The sequence below is a fragment of the Rhinolophus sinicus genome, linkage group LG12, assembly GCF_036562045.2.
Source record: "Rhinolophus sinicus isolate RSC01 linkage group LG12, ASM3656204v1, whole genome shotgun sequence".
Classification (NCBI taxonomy): Eukaryota; Metazoa; Chordata; class Mammalia; order Chiroptera; family Rhinolophidae; genus Rhinolophus; species Rhinolophus sinicus.
In genome coordinates this window covers 351,947-374,086 of record NC_133761.1, presented here as the reverse complement: position 1 = coordinate 374,086, position 22,140 = coordinate 351,947, and the positions used below count along the sequence as shown (strand labels likewise).

The window sequence follows — 22,140 nt, the reverse complement described above, 5'->3', positions numbered from 1 at the left end:
CAGGAAGGTCACACCACCAGTCAGGGAGAAAAGAAGTCAGGAGAAAACACCTCTATTGAGGGCCCCGCACCCACCCCGTCCCAGAGCTGGCCCAGGCCTAGGTGAAGAGGCGGATGGTGCCGTCAGCCCCCGAGGAGAAGACCCACGGCTGGGTGGGGTGGAAGGCCACGTCCAGCACGCCCAAGTCACGGGTCAGCGTGTGTCCCCTCAGCACCTTCACGGGCACCAGCAGCGGGTTCTGCAGCAGGTCGCTGTGGGACAGGGGAGGGCTCAGCCAGGGCAGCGCAATGTGGGGAGGGGGGGAGGGGTGTGTGTCCCACACTCACTTGTATACCATCCCGTGGCAGACAATGACACTGCCGTCGTCAGAGCCAGACGCGAAGAGTGGGTAGCGGGGGTGGAAGGCCACGGCCCGCAGAGCCTTCTTGTGGTGCCTGGGGGAGGGGGAACCTGATTGGGGCCGCAGGTAGGGGTGGGGAGCAGGATGGGACAGACACACGCACTGCGCCTCACCTCAGCACTCTGTAGGGCTTGGTGGAAAGGTCCAGGTCGAACCACACCAGCTTGCTGTCATAGCTGCCGCAGATGAGGTTGTCACCTGGGGGCACGTGGTGATGGGGATCTACTGGCCTCGCCCACTGGCCCCACCCGCAGGGTGCGCCCGCACCCTCTCTCACCTGCGGGGTGCACGGCCAGGCTGGACACCCACTTGCAGTTGGGAAGCAGCTTCTTGGTGAGCTCCTGGCGCAGCAGGTGGTACAGGCGCACGCTGCGCTGGGAGGCCACGAGCAGGAAGGGCCGGGTGGGGTGGAAGGCCACGCACTGCACCTGCCCATGGCTGCGGCGGAAGGGGCTCTGGCTGCGGCGCCGGCTCAGCTGGTGGATCAGCACCTGGCTGTGGCCCTGGGTGGCCAGTACCACGGCCATGTAGTCCCCGCGCCCGTGCCAGGTCACCTGTGTCACAGGCTGCAGGAGGTGGGGCTGGCTGAGAGGGGCCTTGTCTGCGGGCCCCTAGGCCCCGCCCCACATCCCCCACCTTATGACAGATGCACAGGCACAGCCACAGGCACCCCCAGCCCCACCCCCATACACCCCACCTTGTCATGGCAGATGCGCAGCCGCAGGCCCGCCTGACGCTCCTCCTCTGAGGCTTCCAGCCAGCGGGCGGGCTGTACAGCGGGCTCCTCCGGTGGGGTGAAGGCATCCAGCAGCTGGTCTGTGCTGCCCACTGCCAGACGGTCCCCCAGGGCCGGGTTCAGCAGCAGCACTGCGTCCTCCCTGCAGGCCAGAGCTGCATGTGGCCCCCTGCAGACATGGCCGCCCTGCCCCACCCTCCACTCTCCCCACATCACACTTACACGGCCACAGCCACCAGGCATATGGTGGGGTGGGGGCTCCAGGCAACACTCTTCACCACGCCCCCCACGGGCACAGTCTTCATGCAGCGGGCAGTGGCCACCTCCCAGAGACGCACGGAGCCATCATCTGAGCCTGGACACAGCAGACCCTCAGCGCCTGCCCTGCGCCACCCCCACCCCCATGCTGGGACTGCCCCCATCTCAGGCCCACCTGAAACCAGCCACTGGCCCCCCGGAGAGACACTAAGGCAGCGGACGAGGTCACCATGGCCCCTGTAGACCTGCAGAGAAGAGACAATGAGGGGCCGGGCACCCAAAGGGGGGTGCCCCCCATCCCGCCCACCTGCTTACCAGGGCCTGGCACGTGGGGAAAGGCTGCAGGTCCCGTGGCCGAGGCAGTTTGGGGATGAGGTCTTCAGGGTCCACGTTGACCTGGGACATGAGAGCATTCGGTCACTCTGCACCCCCCCATTCTCCACCCAGCCACACTTCTACCCCACGTACCCGCATCTTGCGCTGCCGTGGGCACAGGTAGAGGTCCAGGCAGCGCTCGAAGCGCTCCTGGATGAAGCGGTGGTAGGCGGGCACCGCCCGCAGGCTCGGGAATCTGTGCGGCAGGAAGTTGAGCTTCCGCTCACCGGGCTCCTGCTGCTCCCACGCCAGGCGCTATGGACACAGTGGTGAGCGGGGGGCATGCAGCGGGCACCCAGACCCCCGCCTGGGCCACACCCACCTCCTCCTCGCTCAGCAGGTACTCAGGGGGTGGGTTGTAGGACTCAGCGTGGCCAGGCAGAGCCAGCTTGGGAGCTGGCACGTGCATCCTGTGACGTCCCAGCACAGCGTTGGGGTCCTCCTGTGCCCACAGGTCATAGAAGCTGGGGGTGGGGTCCCGGGGCCGGCGAGGCTGTAGCCAGCCCATCTTGATGGCGTGCACCATGCGAGACACCTGCACAGACAGGTGGCTCAGGGCGGGCAGTGCCCACGCTGCGAGGGGGGGCACTTGGAGGAGGGGCACCCACCTTTTCCTTCTCTACCAGGGACGGGATGAAGCTACGCTTGTCGGCAGGGCGGTTGGTCACCGGGTGGATCATGAGATCCCCGCTGAAGAAGTCCACAGCTGGCTGGGGGAGCAAGCAGTGTGTGTGGGCCAAGGCCCCCGGGGTCCCCAGGAGCCCCTGAACCACCAGTGCCACCTACCTCATATGGGTCAAAGCTCACGTCCCCAAACTGGCCCCTCTGCAGCCGCTGCACCAAGGCCACCTGCTCATCAGTCAGCCGAATGTCATGTCCAGTCATCCGGTCCTGCACTGTGCGCCTGGGGGGCCGCCCATCAGAGCCATTGGCCCCGCCCTCGGCCCCGCCCCTCCCCCCCACAGGAGGCCCCACCAGGCTCACCAGTAGTCAGGGTCGTCCATTCTGTCCAGGAACTGGTCCAGCTCGTCCCGGGTGCGCACGGGCTTATAGATGCGCCTGCCATCCAGGTCGTAGCCCACGTGCGGGAAGTCGTCGTACCACTCCAGGGGCACGTTGCCCACCGTGTTCCGCACATCCTGGGGCAGCGGGCCAGCATGTCAGCCCTGGACACCCACTGTGCCCACCCCTCCCTTCAAGCCGCCCAGGACAAATGAGGGGGAAGCGTGAGAGCCAAAGGACTGTCCTCGAGGCTGCACCCAGGCACCCCGACACGTGCCCTAGCCCTGAGGTGTGACGTGGCGCGGTGGCGCTGTCCCCCGCCCCCCACCCCACCCCCCCGCGGCCCTCAGAGGCGCCGGAGCTGCACCTTCACATTTTCCACTGAAGTGGTGCCAACCCCACAGCCTCCCCCAGATTCCTTGGCCAGGGCCCTGGGCAGCCACAGACAGGGGTGAGCTCATCGCCGCGGGCTCCCCCCCCTGGCGGGGGCCTTAGGCAAAAATGGGTAGCCACAGACAGGGACTCAGGGAGGACCCGCCAACCCACTCCAAGGGGGCAGAAGCCACTGCATTCTGCCCTGCAGGCATTCGAGGCCTCCCCAGGGTCCCCTCCCAACACCCCCACCCCATCCCCGACGGGCAAAGCTGCCAAATTCCTGGCCGAGGCCCCTGCCAGCCACCACCCTCCCTCCGCCCAGCATGGAGACTGCTGCCCAGGCAGCCGCTTCCTGCAACAGTAGCCACAGGGGGAGGGGCCCAGATGAGAGAGCACAGCTGGGAGCCCAAGGCCCCCTTGCGGCAGGACGGGACCCCGGGGCTCTGCTGCCTGCACCTGCCCGCCCCAAGACCAGCTCGCTGTGGTCCTCCCAGCAGGCACGCCCCTGTGCCCCACCCACTGCTAGGAATGCCCCTCCTCCCCCCCCATGGGGGCAAGGGGACGCCAATGCCCCCCCCAGCGTGGCCATCACTGAATTGGACAGATCCTGGGGGGGGGAGTCCAGTGGCAGAGGGGTGGGAGGTTTCTCTAGAGCAAGGGTGCGAGCATGAACTGGGAATGGGGGTAGGGTTCCAGGCAGAGGGTACAGCTTGTGCCAGACCTGGAGGATGCAGCTGATGCTGGGAGGGGCAGGTGCAGGGCAGACAAGCTATGCCACCAGGTGACCCCAGGCATAAATGGGGGTAGCTGCAGGGTCTGGGGCTGAACTCCAGCCCCTCAAGGCTCCTCTGTGCCCCCCTTCCCTCCGCCTGGCACAGAAGGTCCAAGTGTACATGGGAGGGAGACACAGACAGGGTGTGGCTAGGCGTCCCGGCCAGGGCAGCTGGGTTAACTTGGTTATGCCAGAGAAAGCTGGGATCATGGGTCCCCTTTGACCCTCCTGCCCCCTGCTGAAGGAGAAGGGGGCTGCACAGGTCTAGAACCACTCAGAAGGGGGCTCCCACTTCTCTCACATGCCGAGAGACAGCAAGATGCTCCAGGCCCCTTCAGCGTGGCGCGAGAAGGCAGAGGGACGCAGGGCCCCTGCTCCAGCGGCCTCCAGGGGCTGGGAGGCGGGGAGGAGGGCGGGCCGGCGCGGGGGAGGGGCCGCTGCCGCTATAAAGGCCCGGCCCGCGGCCCCGCTCCAGCCCGGGACGCACACGTGCGCGCGGCGCCGCAGCCGCCACCGCGGGCGCCCCAGACCCGCGCCTCCCCGGCCCGGGCGCCCGCCCGGCGGCATGCGCTGCGCGCGGCGGAGCTGACGGCGCGCCCGCCGGCCTGTGTCTTTCGCCATGCTGCGCTCCGCGCCGCCAGGCCGCTACCTGTACCCCGAAGTGAGCCCGCTGTCGGAGGACGAGGACCGCGGCAGCGAGAGCTCGGGCTCCGACGAGAAACCATGCCGTGTGCACGCGGCGCGCTGCGGCCTCCAGGGCGCCCGGAGAAGGGCCGGGGGCAGGCGGGCGGGGGGCGGCCCGGGCCCCGGGGGGCGGCCGGGCCGGGAGCCGCGGCAGCGGCACACGGCGAACGCACGCGAGCGGGACCGCACCAACAGCGTGAACACGGCCTTTACGGCGCTGCGCACGCTCATTCCCACCGAGCCCGCAGACCGCAAGCTCTCCAAGATCGAGACGCTGCGTCTGGCCTCCAGCTACATCTCGCACCTGGGCAACGTGCTGCTGGTGGGCGAGGCCTGCGGCGACGGGCAGCCGTGCCACTCGGGGCCCGCCTTCTTCCACGCTGCGCGCGCCGGCAGCCCCCCGCCGCCCCCCGCCCGCGACGGTGAGAACGCCCAGCCCAAGCAGATCTGCACCTTCTGCCTGAGCAACCAGAGAAAGCTGGTGAGTGTCGGCGGGGCGTCCAGGGGCAGGGACCAAGGAGGACACGGTACCCCACCTCTGCATCAGCCCTGCAGCCCTCACCTGTGGGCAGAGGACAGAGCCCCCCAGCAGCACCTGTAACCAGACTGCGAGGTCCGAGGGAGGGAGCACACGGAGGGTGTGGCTGGAGCAGGCGGGCTCCGGCCTTCATAGGGCCTGCTCCCATGAGTCCCCAGGACACAGGTTCCATGGGGACCACAGGGCCATCCGGGACCAGCTGGGTCTGGGAGGCAGGCAGGGCAGACACCAACTTGGAAGAGGCTGGGAGACCAGACCAGGTTGGTTCGAACGACTCTGGCACGCCCCTGCCCCCATAGGATGGGGACTTGGGGGGTGGGGGCAGTGAGGCAGTAAGCACCCCAGAGTGTGCCCAACCACAGCCCCTGCCTAAGGCTTATCAGGCACCTGCCATCCCTCCCCTGGCACCGGCCTCGGCCCCTGGGGCTGCCCACTCAGAACTGGTGTGGCCCTGGGGCCCGAAGGCAGGAGGCTGGCAGGAGACTTGGGGGCTGGGAGACGGGGCCACGGGCTGGGACGCTGGCCGGCTGTGATTTACAGCTCCTGCTGTGCGTGGTGGCACCGGAAAAGCAGGGTGAGCAGGGAGAAAATACGGCGCAGCTTTTCCCAATCCCCACTTCCTCTCCAGACAGCACGCACGAGCTCCTGGGGCCTGAACATCTGGGAAATTTAATTTTACAATTTCGGCTGTGCAGCAGTGTGTACTCTCCTCCCCAAGTGCACGGGGAAGCGGGGTGAGCGTGAAAGGGGGTGCTTCCAGTGCCTGCCGCCTGAGCCTGCGGGAGGGAAGCCCAGAGGCGCGGGCTGGCACTGGGTCTCCACCCAGGCCCTGACACTGCCCTCCCCTCTGCAGAGCAAGGACCGTGACAGAAAGACAGCCATTCGGAGTTAGAGACCGTGCCGCTGGGCCGGCCTCGGAGAGCCCCCACGGACCTGACTCGGGCACAGGCCTCCCGGGAGGGCGCCCACCAGGCCTGCTCGCCTCCGGCTAGGAGTGGGGCCGATGGACAGACAGACAGGCGGCGGCAGGACTCTGAGCTGGCCACAGCACTTGCCCAGGCCCACTGGAACTTTCCTGCTGGCTTCCTACCTGGGTTTTCTTCTGGTCACTACGCGCTGGCATCTTGTGTCTTTGATATGATAATATAAAGTCATGAAATTTTGTATAATTAAAAACAAAACAATATCTTCCAACTGTGGAAGCACACTGTCCTCTGGCTAGGTCCAGAATCCAGCCTGAGCCCACTCTCCCACCCCTCGGGCTGTCTCATGTCCTGTCCTCCCTGGGCCGGAGGCACCCCAGTTCTCAGGGAAGGCCCCCACCTTCCAGGCCTCAGCGCTATCCCTCTCAGGTCCAGGGCAGTGAGGGGCCTTCCAGGAAACTGTGCCCTGGGTGCCGAACGGGGAGCCCAGCAAGGGGAGAGCAGGGCAGGAGTGGGCCACATGGCAGGAACGGGTGGGATACAGCCAGCCCTGGGTGGGGGAGAGGTCCTGCCCTGCTTGGGCACTGCCTGGCACCCGGGCGGCCCTGAGGCGGTGAGGAAGGCATGGCTCGCAGCACCCCCATGCTGGACTTCAGGGCCTCAGCACGTTAGCCTCTGCCTGCGGAGCCCTGAGAAGCAGAATGATGGGGGAGCTGAGCAAGGGGCACTGCCTGGCAGAGTGGATTCCCAGGCCTGCGGGGCAGGGTCTGAGGGCAGGGGCCAGGTGGCAGCCACCCGCATGCACCCCTGGGGTCACACCCCTGTTGGGCTTGCCCTGCCCCAGCCCTGCACTCAGCCCCTTGCGGCACTGCCCACACTGGGAGGGCCCTGGCCACCTACCATGGCGCCCACCCAACTCCCCCAAAAGCCCATCTGCCTGTGAGGAGGTTAGTTCAGGCCCCTCCCCGAGCTGTACACAGCTGGCTCACCATTAAAATCCTGCAGGTGACAATTATAGTTGAGCGGCGTAAGCTCCGCGGGCACAGCAGAGAAGAAAGGCGGGGGCAGCCCTGTGTGGGCCACCTCCCCCACCAACCCAGGCGGCCAGCAGCCTGACTTCCGGCCGGCCAGCCGGTGAGGAATGGCCAAAGGCGCCAGGTGCCAGCACTGGGCCCTCCCAGCCCTCACTGCAGGCTCAGGCCCCCACTGACGCGCCCTCTTGGGCCCCCGGGGAGCAGCCAGGTGCTGAGGCCCACGTGGGCACCCCAACGGGGCAGGGCGAGAGCTGCCCCCTCCTCTGCACTGCCGGGCTCCAGGGAACCTCGAGGCAGGAAGTGGTGGTGTAATTTTGGAGGAAATTCTCAAAGCCAGAGCCATTAAGGGCGAGAGGGGGGCTGTGTCCAATCTGATAGAAATATAACAGGATAAAAAGTCACAGCGGCAGGTCCCACTCAGAGAAACCCAACCCCAAATTTCCTCTCCTTAATCCTGCAGGAGCCTACAGCTGGCCGAGGGAGGGAAGGAGGGGGCAAGCTCGGTCACTGCAGTAGCCCCCACCCCTGCCTGCCTGGGGAGCCAGGGGCCGTAGGGGTCCAGATGGGGGCTGAGAAAAGCACCCCTTGCCCTCCTGGGACCCCAGGACACTGTGAGGGAGGACATGACCTGGGGAAGGTATCGGCAAGCAGGTGCCCCAAGGTCTCCAAGGTGGCCTCTGCTCCACTGGGCAGCCTGCGGTTCGGTGGGAGGCTCCATGGCCCACCTGCCCCTCACCCACTGACCTCACATTTCCAACCTGGGCCTGGACTAGGGGTGCAAACTTCCCTCATGAGGATGAGGTACCCAAGAGGATGGGTAGCCGTGTGGGCACGTACCTCAGTCACGGAGTGGCCCTGGCTAGTTGCGGGCAGACAGGAAGGGGTGGGGGGCATGCACAGAGTAAGGCCTGAGAGGGAGGAGGACAGGCGGGGCAGGCTTGAGGGGTGCAGGCATCGAGGACCCTGGCCTGGAGCCCAGCGCAGGAGGGGAGGATGTGAGTGGAGGTGGCAAGTCGGTGGGAGGACAGCCTCTGGGACGGTCCCCAGGGCCCAGCTGGTCGGGTGCATGCGAGCCAAGCGCTCTGCTGCCTCGCCTGTGACTCCAACAGCGGCTGCAGCTTGGCCGGCCTCAGGCCTGGGCAATGGGCCCAGCTGCTCCCTGCGCTGCACCGGTAGCAGCAGCGGCAGAGGGCCTGGACCGCCAGCCAGCAGGAGCGGGAGGGTCGGGGCGGGGAGGACTCTCCGTCACCCTCCACTGCTCCAGAAATTCAAACCAGACTGGGGGTGGCTCAGCGGCCCCACGCAAGTCCACTCGGCTACCCCAGCGCTGGGCTGGGGTGGCAGGTGCTCCCCGCATCCTTCCTGAGTCCTGGCCTCCCTTCCATGCTGCCAGGCCAGGCAAGGGACAAAGACCCTGGGCTGTCTGTGTGCCCCACCAGGCAGCCTGGGCCAGCAGCCGCCCCCTGGGCCAAGCTGGGCTGGAAACACTCCGCTAGCCTGGGCTGTCAGCTCCCTGTCCCCAGCCGGGGAATGAGGTGCTGGCGGCCACATGATTCATCAGCAGGCCAACGCGCCCGCCCGCGGGCCGGGCCCCCACCCTGCTCAGCACCTGCGGGCTGCCAGGAAGCACATGTGACCCCTCCAGGTCAGGCACTGCCGGGAGCCCCTGCGGGCGGCTGTGGGCAGACAGCCCCCGGCCCGGCTCTCCTGGGGGCTGCTCTGCCCCAAAGCCCAGCCTGTGGGATGAGCCAGCAGGGCCCCACCCCCGACGGCACCGGACACAGGCGGCCCGGGCTGCTGTGGGGCTGCGACGGTTCCGCTCTCGCTGGGCCGCCCCTCCCCCTCCCCAAAGTGGCTGCAGCTGTCAGGACCGTAGATTGGAACTGCAGGTACGCGCTGGCCCGCTGCCACCTCCTCCCGTGTCTGTCTGCGAGAGAGGAAGCCGGCCCACCTCTGGAATCCTTCACTCGCTCCTCGTTCCCTCTCCCACCTGTCCCCCGGGAGCGTGGGGTCAGCCGCCCTCGCTCGCTCGCTCTCCTTCCCTGGCCCCTCTCCGATTACAATGCCGGCAGTGTTCGCTCAGCTCCCTGCACGCAGCTCCCGCCTGTCTCCGAGCCACTTGGCCCTCCTGCGTCTCCGCGTCCCCTGCTCCTCTCGGTGTTCAATCTCTGTCAGAGTGCACGGCCGGAGGGGGCGGCCGGTCGCCCAGGGCTCACCTGCTGCAGCTGAACCCACAGAAGGGTCCAGCAGGACGAATCCTGGTTGTCAGCAAAGAGGAGAAAGCCAGGTCCTGCCCCACAGGCCAGAGCCAGCTGAGGGGACCCCAGCAGGGGACGGGCCAGAAGCAGAGCCCAATGGCCGTAGCAGGGTGGACCAGGTGGGTACTCAGAGCAGCTTCCCAAACCTCCTCCCTGAGACTCAGACAGCTCTGCTGAGGCCAGCAGATGTCCCTAGCACCATCTGTCTGCCCCTCACAAAAGACATGCTGGCCAGGCCCACCCCTGAGCCATCAGACACTGGTGGGCACAAGGCCCCTGTGCTGTCACTGCTTGCCCCCCCCCAGCACCTCCACAACTTTCGGGGAGCCAGCCTGTCCCCACAGGGCCCACAGAATGGGAGAAGGCTGGGCGCCTCCCCGGCTCCCAGGTCCTCAGACACCCAAGCCCCACCCACCCGCCCTTCTCCTGGGGCTGACGCCCTCTCCTAATGGGCGTTCCCAGGGGCACCCGGGCTCTCAGCTTCCTGCAGGCTGGGAGTGCTGAGGGTGGGTGCAGGCCGGGGCCTCTCACTGAGTGGCAATGGCCTGTTCTGAGTCCCATTATTCAAAGACAGAGCTGCTGCTTCAAGCTGGGCCTGGTCCCGGAAGCTCCACACCTGTCCCGAGCCACCCCCTCAAGCTCAGTCCCAAGTTTGGCCCACACAGCACCCTTCCCTGTGGCCCCTTTCCCCAGGGAGACAGCCCTGGCCCGGGACATGGTCCCAGTCCCTGCTCTACAGCCAGCACCCCTCACCCAACGTTCCCTATAGAGCTTGCCCTCCAAGTACCACACCTCCAGTCCCAGGGCAAAACCTTCCTCTCAGGAGCCCCCTGACGCAGAGCCCTCCCACCCCCCAGCCTGCCCAGGCTCCTGAGGCCATGGAACCCGGCGCCCAGGGGCGCACAGCAGGCAGAGGCTCTGAAGAAGCCACCTGCACCTGCCAGCTGCTGCACAGCCCCTCAGGCCCCAAGAGACCCTACCCTGCACGGTCCCGGGATGCTCACGACACCTCATAAGGGCCAACTGCATCCCCCGCTGCTCCCTCCTCCCCAGGGGGAATCTTCTCTCCCAACAAGGAAAATCAGACGCAAACGGTGGCTCCTGGGAAGCCCCAGGCCTACACAGGGCAGAGGGGTAGCCAAGCACTGTGGCCTGGCTCAGAGCTTGAGCCGGGCAAAGGCCATCACACGCTCCGAGCCCTCAGGCCACCTGCGAGGCCATGGGTCTGCAGTGCAGGCTGGTGCCCCTCCCAAACAGGGCCAGCCGGGGGCACCAGTGGGAAGGGACCAGACCCAGAGCAGGCCGGTGGCCCCATTCGGAGGCTGGCCGCGGGGGTGGAAGGCCGCCAGGGAGGCTGAGAGGCGAGCAGGCTCAGTGCCGGGCGGGCGTCCCCACAAACAGCTTGGAAACCTGAGCCGACAGGCTCCCGCTGCCAGCAGCGACGCAGGCGCTCTGAGTGCCGGCCGCCCGGCCGGCTGGCGGGGGCGGGCGCCCCGGGAGGAGCGGGAGGCCGCCAGCACTGGAGGCAGCTGCCGGTTCAGTAGCTGGGAGAAGCCATTAACGGCGTTTGGCGAGAGAGCAGAGGGGACCGCGGGACTCTGGATGCAGACAGGCCCCGCCGTCCCTGCGGGATCCCCAGTTACCTCGAAGCCCCGCCCAGACCCCGTGGTCCAGGTCGGGGGAGGGGAGGTTGCCGGGCCTCCCAGCCCCTATGGCCAGAGCGCACAGTGGCTCTGAACCCCTCACCCTGACCGGCTGCCTGGACACACAGACCCAAGCCTGCTGGGCGGGCTCCTCCTCCGCCCACCGCAGGCCTCAGTTTCTCCAGCTGCTTGGGACAGACAGAAGGGGCCGCTGCCGCCAAGGCCGTGGCCCCCTCCTCAGCCCTCCCCCGCCCCCAGGGTCCCGGCGGCTGGATGAGATCACGTCTGTGAAGTGCGGTGCCTCGTTGAGGGGTGAGGTGGACACGTGGGGGCGGGGCAGGCACAGCTCTGCAAGGCTCCCCCACAGCCCAGAACCTGGGGTGCAGCGTGGGACATGAGTCTGGGGGAAGGACTGAGCAGGGCAAGCACATGGAAACAGGATGCAGGCTCTCCGGGGAAGGCCGCAGGCACTCCCCAGTCAGTGTCTGGCTGGGGGTCCCCAAAACCAGGCCAGCAAGAGGCCAGCAGTCAGAGCCCAGAGCCCCAGAGTGGCCCAGCCCAGACCTCACATCCAGGGCCCTTGGCGGCACTTGTACCCACCACACGCCTGCCAGGCTCATCTCCCAGGTTCTCTCTCCCAGGAGCACATGCCCTGTCAGGACCCCCTGCTGCTGCCTGAGTGGGGTTCCTAGCACCATGGGCCACCTCGTAGGGCACTGCCAGGACAGAGGGTGGCCCTGATATGAGTGGTGTTCATGGGTCAGGGCCCCTCACAGCCACCAGCCGACCTCAGGGCTCCGTGCCCCCCATGCCCTCTGGTCACCTCGGCCAGCACACCATACCCCATCCGCCCCGGCACCTGATGGGATCATCGCCACCTCAGCCTCCCAGGCCCCTTCCCCGAAGCCCACCCCACTTTGCTCAGATGGCAGAGACACAGCACAGCCTCAGGGGGGAGACATGGGCAACTGAAGCGCACACTTCCCAGGGGACGGGACCCTCTCTACCTCTGGCTCCTGAAAGCTGAGCTCTGCCGCCCCCTCGGGCCAGCAGCGGGCACTGCGCCTCCCTCCTGTCACTCAGGCCAACATATGGGATAGTCATCGCAGGAGGAAGCAGCCCCCGCAGCCCCCGCAGTGGCTCTGGGACAGGCCGGCGGGGGAGCACCGCCCCTGGGCAGGCCCAACACACCCCCCCACCGCCCGCCCCGCACTCCATTTACAATCATCATCGATTTCTCAAAATACCAAATATAAAAAAGCAGCCGACAGGATGTGGCTGCCGACAGCCAGAGCCCCTGGGAGGGGGGAGACAGGCTGCACAGCCCCCCCGCGCAGAGTGCGCCCGCTGCTCCGGCCAGGAAACCAATTTATTTTGTTTTGTCTCTGTTCTCTGAACGCACAGAGACCGGATCGGGCGGGCGGCCAAGGCTCCTGCAGCCGCTGCCAGGAGCGCGAGGATGGGGGTGGAAGCCGAGCAGGGGGGCCGCGCCTCCCCAGGCCCTGGGCGCCCCTGACAGGCAGCAGGAAGCGCTCCTGAGGCCCAGGACCCTGTCCCTGTGGGCCGGCACCAAGACTATCCTTCCCCAGCCCCAGGCCACACCTGGGGGACGCCTGCAGGGGCCACAGACCTGCCCAGTGACCTGGATACAACAGGGCGGGACAGGTGGGCCAGCGCCACGGCCACCTCAGCGGTCAGAGCTCCCAGCCCTCCCAATGGCACAGGGAGCAGCCCCCATCCACCCGTCAGGACCTCTGGGGCCAGACAGAGAACCCCGAGCCCGACACCACACTCTTTCTACTTTTCCCTTCAGACCATGAATTTGAGGGGCAACCAAATTCAGAGGCCCTGGGCCGCCTGACCTCAAGGACACCAGGCAGGGAAGGGGTAGAGCAGGAGGGCCGCCTGCAGGAAGCTGAGAGCACTGCTGTCCTTGGGGCACAGGACAGAGGTGAGCACAGCCCCCACGGAGCACATGGGGACCCCAGGATCAGCTAGCCCCCACAGACACGCCAGGGTCCACAGCCCAGGGCCGCTGTGCCACACCCAAACCTCTCCCTCCCCAGGCGCTGACACACACACTCCTGCAGTCACGAGTCCCCGACCCCAAAATTGCTCTTCCAGACTGAACGTGGGGCCGAGGGCCAGGACGCCCACTCAAGCCTCATGGCGGCCCGACTCCCCTCTGCCCTGGCAGAACCCAGCCCTACCTCCTCGTCAGAACTGTCCTGCATGTACTCATCGTCGCCCTGTGCTCTGGCCGCCTCTGTCTTTGGGGAAGGGGTCCCAGTGGTCTGCAAGATAAGAGGAGAATAGTTAAGACACCAGTGCCCTTTGACCTTGGGCAGATCCCAGGTCCAGGGTCCACAGCCCCCTCCTGCTGACTCGAGGCCAAGGTCCCTGCCACCCCTAATCTCTGAGAAGCTCCTGCGCCCTCAGAACAGGACCAGGGACACCCCAGGTCTAAGTGGCCACTGCGGGGGGGTGGGGGGGGGAGCCCACCCAGAATACTTTGTCAAAGGCCACACCCATCACAATGTCCCAGCTCCAGGGCAGGACTCCAGGGAGGGGCTGACACCTGGTGCCAGACTGGAAAAGGAGCAGTCAGCTAGAAGCCAACGGCCGAGGGCTGGGAGCCAGCCTGGGGTCAGGGGACAAGGCGAGGGCTTGGGGGGTCCACCTGGTGGGGGGGGGTGGCACTCGCCGTCAGCCACCATCACAGAGGCCACGGCGGGGCACTCCTAAGGCAAGACCCTGGTCCCAAGGTCTCGCTGGCACCTGCAGCAGCTGAGACTCCCACCAGCCACGCTGGCCAACGGCCCTGAGACGTGCGGAACAGGCAGAATGCTGGGACATGGCCCCAGGCTGACCCACCCACCAGGTCAGTGAGTGGGTGTCGCTGAGAATTCACACCCTGACCTGGAAAACAGACCCCTCACCGGGTTGGGGGCAGGGTGACCAGAACCAGGGAGATGGGGAAAACAGCCCACCTCCCACCCCTGGGGCAGTAAAGTGCTCAGAGCACAGCGCCCACCCAGCCAGAGTCCGCCCCCTGCCCCTGCCTCCCTGCCCGGGCAGGAGCCAAAGGCCCCCCGAGGCGGCTCTTCCTCTCGCCTGTTTTTCCCCTCAGTGTAAGGAGGGTGGGAGACTAAGTTTTTTTCCAGGCCAGGAACAAGGCAGGATTCGGTTTCCATGTCTCCCCCCACCCCCGCTGCCGGTGCTGTGGGAGCCCTGCCCGTTCAAAGTGGGTCAGCACGGCCAGGTGGGCGTGGGGCGCGGGTTGGGGGGGGGGCATGGAGGGCGAGCCCCAAGCTCCTGTCTCTGCTCAGGGCCCAAAGCTCTCTCCCATCCTCGACCATGATAGCAAGCAGCGGGCACACCTGCCCCAGGCCCTGGGCTGGGCTGTCTGTACCACTGTCCACAGCGCCAGCCTGCCTGGTGATTCCCCAGGCGCTGAGCCGAGTCCCACGCCACGTGTGCCCCACGTCCCCTTGTCCTGCAGTGTTACAGAGTGCAGGTCCTCGGCAAGGGCAGGGGCGACCACACCAACACCCCCATGCCCAATCACCCTAGGGCACCAACTTCTCCCTCCAGACAGGAAGCTGAGGAACAGGCGGTGGCCACCAGGGGGCAGTGGCCCGGCGTGCCCCAGCGCCCCAGACCAGCTCTGGGAGCTGCAGACCTAGGGGACCCACTCCTTCCAAGTTTGGAGACACTTCGTTGTAGTTGGGCAGTGGGGATTCAAAAATAAAAACTTACAGACTTAAAAAAGACCAGTAAAACATAAAACAAAGGACGCCAGCAGAGGCATGAAGGTCCACGCGTTCTGCTCCGTCTCCTGTGTCTCACGCCACCCAGCTCCCAACTGGCAGCATCTGAGACCCCGGTTCCTCAGGCGCAGACACGAGGTGGCAGGGATGCCAATCCACATGGCCCAAGATGGGTTCAACCTTGCCTGGCACTGTCCCCTGAACCTGCCCATGTGGGCTGCTCAGGGGCCACAGGAAGGCCCCAAGGGAAGTGGGGTTCAGCAGGCAAGTGCCCCGGGCCAGGGCACCTCACACAACTGGACTCCACAGCCGGTGGCTGCCAAGGGGCTGTGGGCGAAGCCCAGGAGCCGGCAGGAGGAGCAGCACAGCGCTGGGCCCCTGCAGCCCCCACGCACATGCTGGAGCCACGGCCAGAGGGTCTGCAGTGAGCTCCGTGCGTAGATGGCATGGCCAGGGCGCTTCAGTTATCTGGAAAATGCAAGGCATTGGGCTCAATTATTGCTGGGTCTTTTATGAATGCAGCAAGCAAACTGAACTAGTGAAAATGGGAACATTTCCACAAGAGAGCAAGAAAACAAAATAGAAAAAGGCCCCGTGTAAATAGAAACATCTAAACCGCATACGGTAAGTAGGAAAAATGGATCTGAACCAGCACAAAAGGGAAGAGATGGCTCTAGGCACAAACCCACTGAGCACATATAACCGCGAGAAGGTGCTGTGACGTGGGACATAGCATGTCTCCTGTGGGACAGGAAAGGCCTGCTAAGCGGCTGGGGAAAGGAGGCGCCTGGACAGTGAGAGCCCTGGGCCTGAGGGGCTTGGGGGCCCTAAGGAAGTTCTCCTCCAAGGTCCATTTTCCCCTCACACCAGCAGCCAGGCCACTGCCTAGGGGCACAGACAGCAGGGGTGTGGGCAGTCAGGGGAGAGCCAGGGGGCAGCGGGAGGCGGGAGAGTGGCCAAAGGCTCCTGTAAAGGAGCAATACCCGGCAGGCAGGGGAGACCTCTCAGCGTCCAGCAGGAAGAGGGCTCCCCAGCGGGCAGGCTTGCAGACACGCTGACCAGAGCACGAGGGGCAAAGGCCGCTGAGTGGCCAGGAGACCAGTGACTGGCCTGGCAGACAGGTCAACAAGGTGGCGGAGGGCAGGGACCAAGGACAGGGCTGTGAGCCCTGAGGAGGCCGGGAGCTGGAGACGGGGTTGATGCTCAGTGGAGCAGACGAAGATGAGGTCACTGCAGCGGAGGGAAGGGAAGGGGGGGTCCCATCCCCGCCACACGTGCAGCAAAACAAGAAACCTGACACCACCTGGAGGAGCCACTGGTGGATGCACAGCAGCTCCAACCAAGGGAAAAGGAGGACAGGACTTCGGGGTCGCGCAGGAAGCTGAGTTTTAGAGAAAAGGGAAGTTAAAAGGGACCGAGAGAAAACTACTGCTTCCCCTGAGCTCATCCACACCGCACCTAACGCGCACCCCACTGCACGCCCCTCCCACCGGAAGGAAACTCGAGGCCGGGCTCTACGACTCTACCGGATGGACTCCGCATTTCAGACGCTCACGGGTTCAGCTGAAACAGTTCTCACAGAAAGGCAGGAAGAGTTGCCTCGTTCCCAATGAAGGGAAGAATCACACTGCAACAAGGGACCGCTTTTCCCCTTATCAGAGTGGGAGAAACAAAGGTCACTCATACACGGTGTCGGCGGGCATGGGAAGCAGGCCCAGGGTGGCTGTGGGGGCGCAAAGGGCCCACCTTCCCCGAAGGACATCTGGGAATTCCTTCCACAATTAAAAACACGCTGACCCTTTGGCCCAGAAATTCTCGGAATTCATCCCAAGAATTGCTTGCACATGTGACAGCTAGGTAAATGACGTTGTTACCAGCACCACCTGTTATGGTGAAAGATCGTGACTGCCCACCTACAGGCGGGCGGCCCTGAGGTGCACACAGAAGGCAGCGTGAGAGGACAGCCGCACTCGAGCCTGGGAGTCGCCCCAGGAGCTCCCGAGCGTCCCCAGCACCATCTGATGCTGGGCGGTCATGTCAGCCACACGTCCTAGAAAGAATGTGGTGGACGCCTATGAAACACCAAAGACCTGAGAGGGAAGTGACGGGAGGCGCATGCCCCACAGTGGGCAAACACATGTAGCCGTGTCACGTGGGACACGGCTGGCTGCCGAGGGCAGTGGGCACCTGGGGGGAAGGTGGCGCTCTGTCAGCTGCACCTCGTAACCATGTCTTCCAGTGGACAAGGAAGGCGGAGGCCCAGCGAGGGGCCCGCGGGAACACGCAATGGCCACCTGCTGTGAGAGGCCCTGACCCATGGAATGCTTTCAGTAGGATATCTATGGTCTGTCTGGGCCACCATGTCAAGCACTTGGACTCCATAGATTTATGGAGTGGGGGTCCCTGAACATGACCTACAAGATACAGAACCACCAGACAGTGAAGCAAACCAACCAGCTCCCGCCTGTGGGGACCTCAGTCCCTGGTCGCAGGACATCTGCTCCAGGGGGACAGCCCTGAGGATCGCACCCAGTAGGCCTTCTCCCTGCTCGCTCACGCCTCAGGACCGGTCGTTGGCCTGACCGCAGCCTGCAGCCTGACAGCACGGCAAAGTGCTCTTCAGACGCGTGAAGGCGAGTGCTCGAGGGGGACCCGTCTACCCCGCCTTGGTAGGAAGGTCTGGCCAACGGAGTGTTGAGAAAGCAGCAACGGTCACCGTTGGGAGCACACAGCACGAGTCAGCAGAGACCTGCAGGCATGGGCAGCCTGCTAAGAGTCAGACTCTGGAAGGGCAGTAGCCGGAGAAATGTCTCGGGTTGTGTGCTCTCATCCCAGAAGTCAGCTGGCTCTCTGGTGGCCCCAGACCATGGTCTCTTTTGCTTGCAAAGTAGCTCACGTAAGACCACTGAGTATCTGCAGGACCACGTGGTGGCCGTGGCCATGTGCCACAGAACCCTGGGGGCTTTCTGTCAGAGCTGGACACGTGGCAGACACACAGAAGTGAGTAGGTCGCTACTGGCACAGGCTCGCGGAGCTCATGGTGGTAAGAAGCTGTTCAACGGAAGGGGAGCATGCGTTGAGGACCCACCCCCAGTGGTAAGAAGGTCTGGGCAGAAGTTCCATGGTGTGACATGTGACAGCCCACCAGCTTGGCAGGTAAAGGTGGGCCAGCAGAAACCCCAGAGGGCCTGTCCTCCCCCACTGTGGCAGGAAGGTTCCACGCCAGCAAGCAGCCCTCGGCTGGCTCCAGCACAAGAGGAAGAGGAACAGGCCTGACCAGGGGCCACCAATGCTGTGCATAACCGGGCTATCTCAGGGGTCACTCCTGGCAGCCCGCAGAATGTGCAGGAAGCAGCGACTGGCCTGCTGGCTCAGTTTCCACCAGTGTGGCTTCGTGATGGGCATGGACTCAGACGATCACAAGAGGGCTGTGAGCGGGGCTGGGGAGGGGAATGAGCAGCTCGGCCAGGTGGAGGGTGCAGACAGCCTTGAGGAGCAGGTGGAAAGGGGAGATGGGGGAGCCACCTCTGCAGTTCTGCCCGGGCCTGGAGAAGCTGGAAGCCCGTCATGAAAACCGAGCTTTGGAACAGAAAGTCCCATGACGGGCGGACTATACCCTGAGCTAGAGCACAAGCAGCCAGAGACGAGACTGGCAGGGCTGCGTCCAAGTCAGCCTTCAGGGCCTGGGCGTGAACAGGAGGGGCCACCTCACTGGTGGGAGCCCCTGCAGGTGAAGCCGGCCCCAGCACAGCAAGGAAGGGAAGGGCCAGGTCCTGGCTCCAAGGGGGACACAGTTCGGCTGCGGCAGAGAACTGCCCCCCCAGAGGGGCTCAGGCCCCAGCCCTCTGGGGAAGGTGGGGCACTGCTCTCTTCTGGGCCACAAAGCACTGCAGAGCACCCAGCTGGGTCGGCACAGAAACCTGAGCGAGAAACCAGGTGGGCAAGCATGTGCCAAGCAGCTTAGAGGAGACATGGTGTGGGCACACCCTGAGCTGGCGCCCCTTCCTCTGGACAGCCTCTGGGGACACCTGCACACATTACCTAGTTTAGAGAGTTTAAATAAAAAATTATTTTTAGGGCAGCCAGTTAGCTCAGTTGGTTAGAGTATGGTGCTCTTAACAAGAAGGTTGCTGGTTCGATTCCCACATGGGCCACTGTGAGCTGCACCCTCCACAACTAGATTGAAACAACTGCTTGACTTGGAGCTGATGGGTCCTGGAAAAACAGACTTAAAATAAATAAAAGTTTTTTTAAAAATTACTTTTATTATAAAAAGAGTTATTTGATTTTTAAAAATAAAATTTTGTTTATAAAGAGGATAAAAATCCTTTTCTTAAAGGAAAAACTTTAAATACTTAAATGTGTAAACCCTTAACTTTTAAAGCGGGGGGAGACCTGGACAGATAATTAAATGATTAACTGTGGCCACCAGTTTGGGTTAGGGCAATGAATGGAGACTTCCACACTTTACTGAATACTGCTGACGTAAGATTTGTTTTTCTTGTCAAGGAAGGTGTATCTTGTAACTTTAGAAAGTTAAAAAGAGGAGGACGAATAGCTGCCTGTAATCCCACACACCAGGGTCTCCACAGTGAACACACATGTTCCCCTGTGCACACAGCACTGCGATGGAAGCTCAGATGGGCGGGGGTTTATGTCTGATTTTACATCTTCTCTTCTTAAGGAAACAGATCAAACACACATGGCCTCCTGGTTCCCATTATGGGACAGACTTCTGTACAAGCCAAGGTCTTAACTTCCAGAACACCAGAGCCAGTGGAAGTATAAAGTTATAAACTTGTTTCTAGAACATATTAAGCAACAAATCTACTTCGGTTAATTAAGCTTGTCTCTCATTTCTCTAGCTTCAGACGAGAGCAGGGTGCACCCTTCCCCATCACAGAACAGGACCCCGGGGGTCAGGCAGGGGTGGGGGAGGTTGACATTCCTGCTCACTAGCTCCCTCATGTGTCCCCAGGCGGTCACTTGCACATGAATCCCCACCTCAGGCTTTGCCCCATGAAACCCAGCCTGTGACTGAGTCTAGCAACGTGGGCTCAGTCCCATGGAGAGGGGACATCAGAGTCACTTGAGGGGAGGCCCAGGCATCAGGATTTTTGGAGTTCCTGTGAACGGAGCACATGGTGTGGTTGAAAACCAGTGCCCTAGAGCTCAGAGCTTCAAACAAGTGTCCCACCTAGTCCCAAATGGGACCCAGTGCATTGGAAGAGGGACGAAGGCCTGGGGGTTCCTAACGGAACTTGGAGAAAGCAGTGTGGGGGCAGCTCCCCCAAAGAGCCCAAGGCCTGGCGGGCACTTTCCTTCCTGGCCACCTTCATCTAGAAGAGAGAACCCCCAGGAGGTCCTGGCTCACCTACCTGCTGCCCAGTGGTCTTCTCTGTCACGCTGTGGCCCTCACCACTGCTGCTGGCCCCATCCTCTCCCTCAGCAGAGTACTCACTGCTGTCAGTTCCAGAATCTTCCAGGCCTGAGAATACACTCTCCTCACTGTCACTGTCGGAGAGGCCAGAATCGCTGCTATCCCCAAGGCTGGGAGCAGGGGCAAGGAGAGAGGGCTGCAAGAAACAGTGTCAATGTCAGCCAGACCAGACAGCTGCGCCCCAGGTCGCATGCTGACCCACAGCTCTGCGTGGCCAGCCTCCAAGGCCACAGCCCTCAGGTCACAAGCCTACACCTCCATCAAAACCAGGCACCCAACCCGGGCCTTCCTCACCGTCCACCTCTGCCATCAGCGTGGGCTCCTGCCCTTGGAAGGGACATTTAACTCCGAGCATCTCACACATGAAGGACTGTCAAGAACAATGTCCCCTTCTTAGAGCCCAGTTCCCATCGCATTACCAACACCAGCTCTCTACCATCCACAGCCCACCCTGGCATCCAAAGCCCCAGAGCTTTGAGGGCGCCAGGCGGAGGCTGGTGCCAGCAGAGAACCAGAACGCCTGAGGGGCTTTTCCCACCGGAAGTAGAAGCCTCTGTATTCAACCAGGTTGAGACCGACAGTGGATGTAGCAATTGGGTGAACGGTGATAAAAATGAGACAAGCCTGACTTAAAAACAGGTACCACCCATTTACCCCTCCTGGGTAGGACCAAAGCTTTTCCTGAGTGGACAACACCTCATTCCTAATTCTACAGGACACGAAGCACAGTGAGCGGGTCTGTCGTTGCCTTTAAAAGCGGAACAAGAACTCACAGACTTTTAGGAAGGACAGGAGTGCAGAGTCCTAGGTTTTACTGTTTTTAAACGCTTGCAAGTCTCACCTAATTGGACAGCCTGCACAGAACAGTCGTTCTGGAGCACTCGACTTAGTTTTCACAGGAGTGACTCTGATACGCAGGCACTCAGCTGCTTATCTCCAACATTTACTTAGCTACGCAATTACAGCAGCAAGTGAAAACAGCGTCAATGGTTTGGCACCAACAGGACCTGCTCCTGCTGAGTACAGAGCCAAGCGGTGCAAGCAGCCCAGAGCCGCCTGCTGGAGCTGGGAGCAGCAGGAGGACATGTCACAAAGCGAAGGGCAGCTGGATAATCCAGGTAAGCGGAGTCAGCTGAGACGGTGCACTGTACATGCCTTCTACAACACAGATTTGGTGACACCCCCAACAACGGAGCTGGGGGTTCAGCCGGACAGCATTAGCAGCCCTGGGTCCAGTTAAAACTACGTCAGATGCAGCCGGCACTGCGTGCTATTCACGCGCCCTTATCCTCGAATCCTCTTTGGTTTTCACAACGTAGCTAACGTGTAAGCGGTGTATAAATATGTGTGTGTTTACTGCGAGTATAAGCTAAAATCCTTCTCATGGGAGCATGCATAAATCTAAGGGTTTGCGGAGCTGCGGCTGCACAGGGTACCAGCTCCCCTTCCTGTCGCTCTCAATCAGACAGTTGGTCCAACGCACAGGGCCGCCCCACTCCCATTCCGACCGCCCTTTGCGCAGGGGGTGCTTTCTGCGTAGGCCCCCAGGGCCACCTCCAGCACAGAGCAGGCGGCCCATTCTTCCTCGCATTCCCAGGCCCGCTGCACGCTGGGTCGGCCTCACGCCCTCAGCCACCACGTGTGACCCTCGCCGCGCGGCCCCAGATCGCGCCGCCCCACTCCCTCTACCGTCCCGCGCAGCCCGCTGTCACCTCCTCCGGCTCTGGTTCCGGCTCCGGAGGCCGCTTCTCCGACCGCGATCCCGCCGCCGCCTCGCGCCCCGCGCCCCGCGCGCCCGCCATGCTTCCCCGCGGGTTGCGACCTGCGCCGCCACTTCCGGCAGCGACCTGGCGCGTGGGCTGGGGGGCGGGGCCCGCGGGGTCAGAGGGCGCGGCCGGCCAGCCCCGCGAGGCCTGATTGGTGAGGCAGTAC

The 22,140-nt window shown here is 63.6% G+C and overlaps 1 protein-coding gene across 3 annotated transcripts; it reads right to left on the bottom strand.

Annotated features, from left to right (window-relative positions):
- Positions 1–36: 36 nt before the first annotated feature.
- BOP1 (BOP1 ribosomal biogenesis factor) lies at positions 37–22,078 on the bottom strand. Of its 3 annotated transcripts, XM_074316534.1 has the most exons (16): positions 21,921–22,078; positions 20,147–20,344; positions 13,209–13,292; positions 2,754–2,908; positions 2,556–2,673; positions 2,378–2,479; positions 2,092–2,304; positions 1,863–2,024; positions 1,710–1,790; positions 1,570–1,639; positions 1,359–1,491; positions 1,098–1,278; positions 678–966; positions 514–598; positions 327–434; positions 37–251 (listed from the first exon to the last, which is right to left on the bottom strand). In XM_074316534.1, exons 1-16 carry the CDS (start codon positions 22,008–22,010, stop codon positions 98–100), a joined length of 2,223 nt encoding a protein of 740 aa, XP_074172635.1. In that variant the 5' UTR covers positions 22,011–22,078; the 3' UTR covers positions 37–97. The 3 variants fall into 3 exon arrangements, with proteins under 3 accessions (XP_074172635.1, XP_074172637.1, XP_074172636.1); XM_074316536.1 differs by lacking the exon at positions 20,147–20,344 and having other exon boundaries at positions 21,921–22,077; XM_074316535.1 differs by lacking the exons at positions 13,209–13,292; positions 20,147–20,344; positions 21,921–22,078 and adding an exon at positions 4,568–8,843.
- Positions 22,079–22,140: the final 62 nt, after the last annotated feature.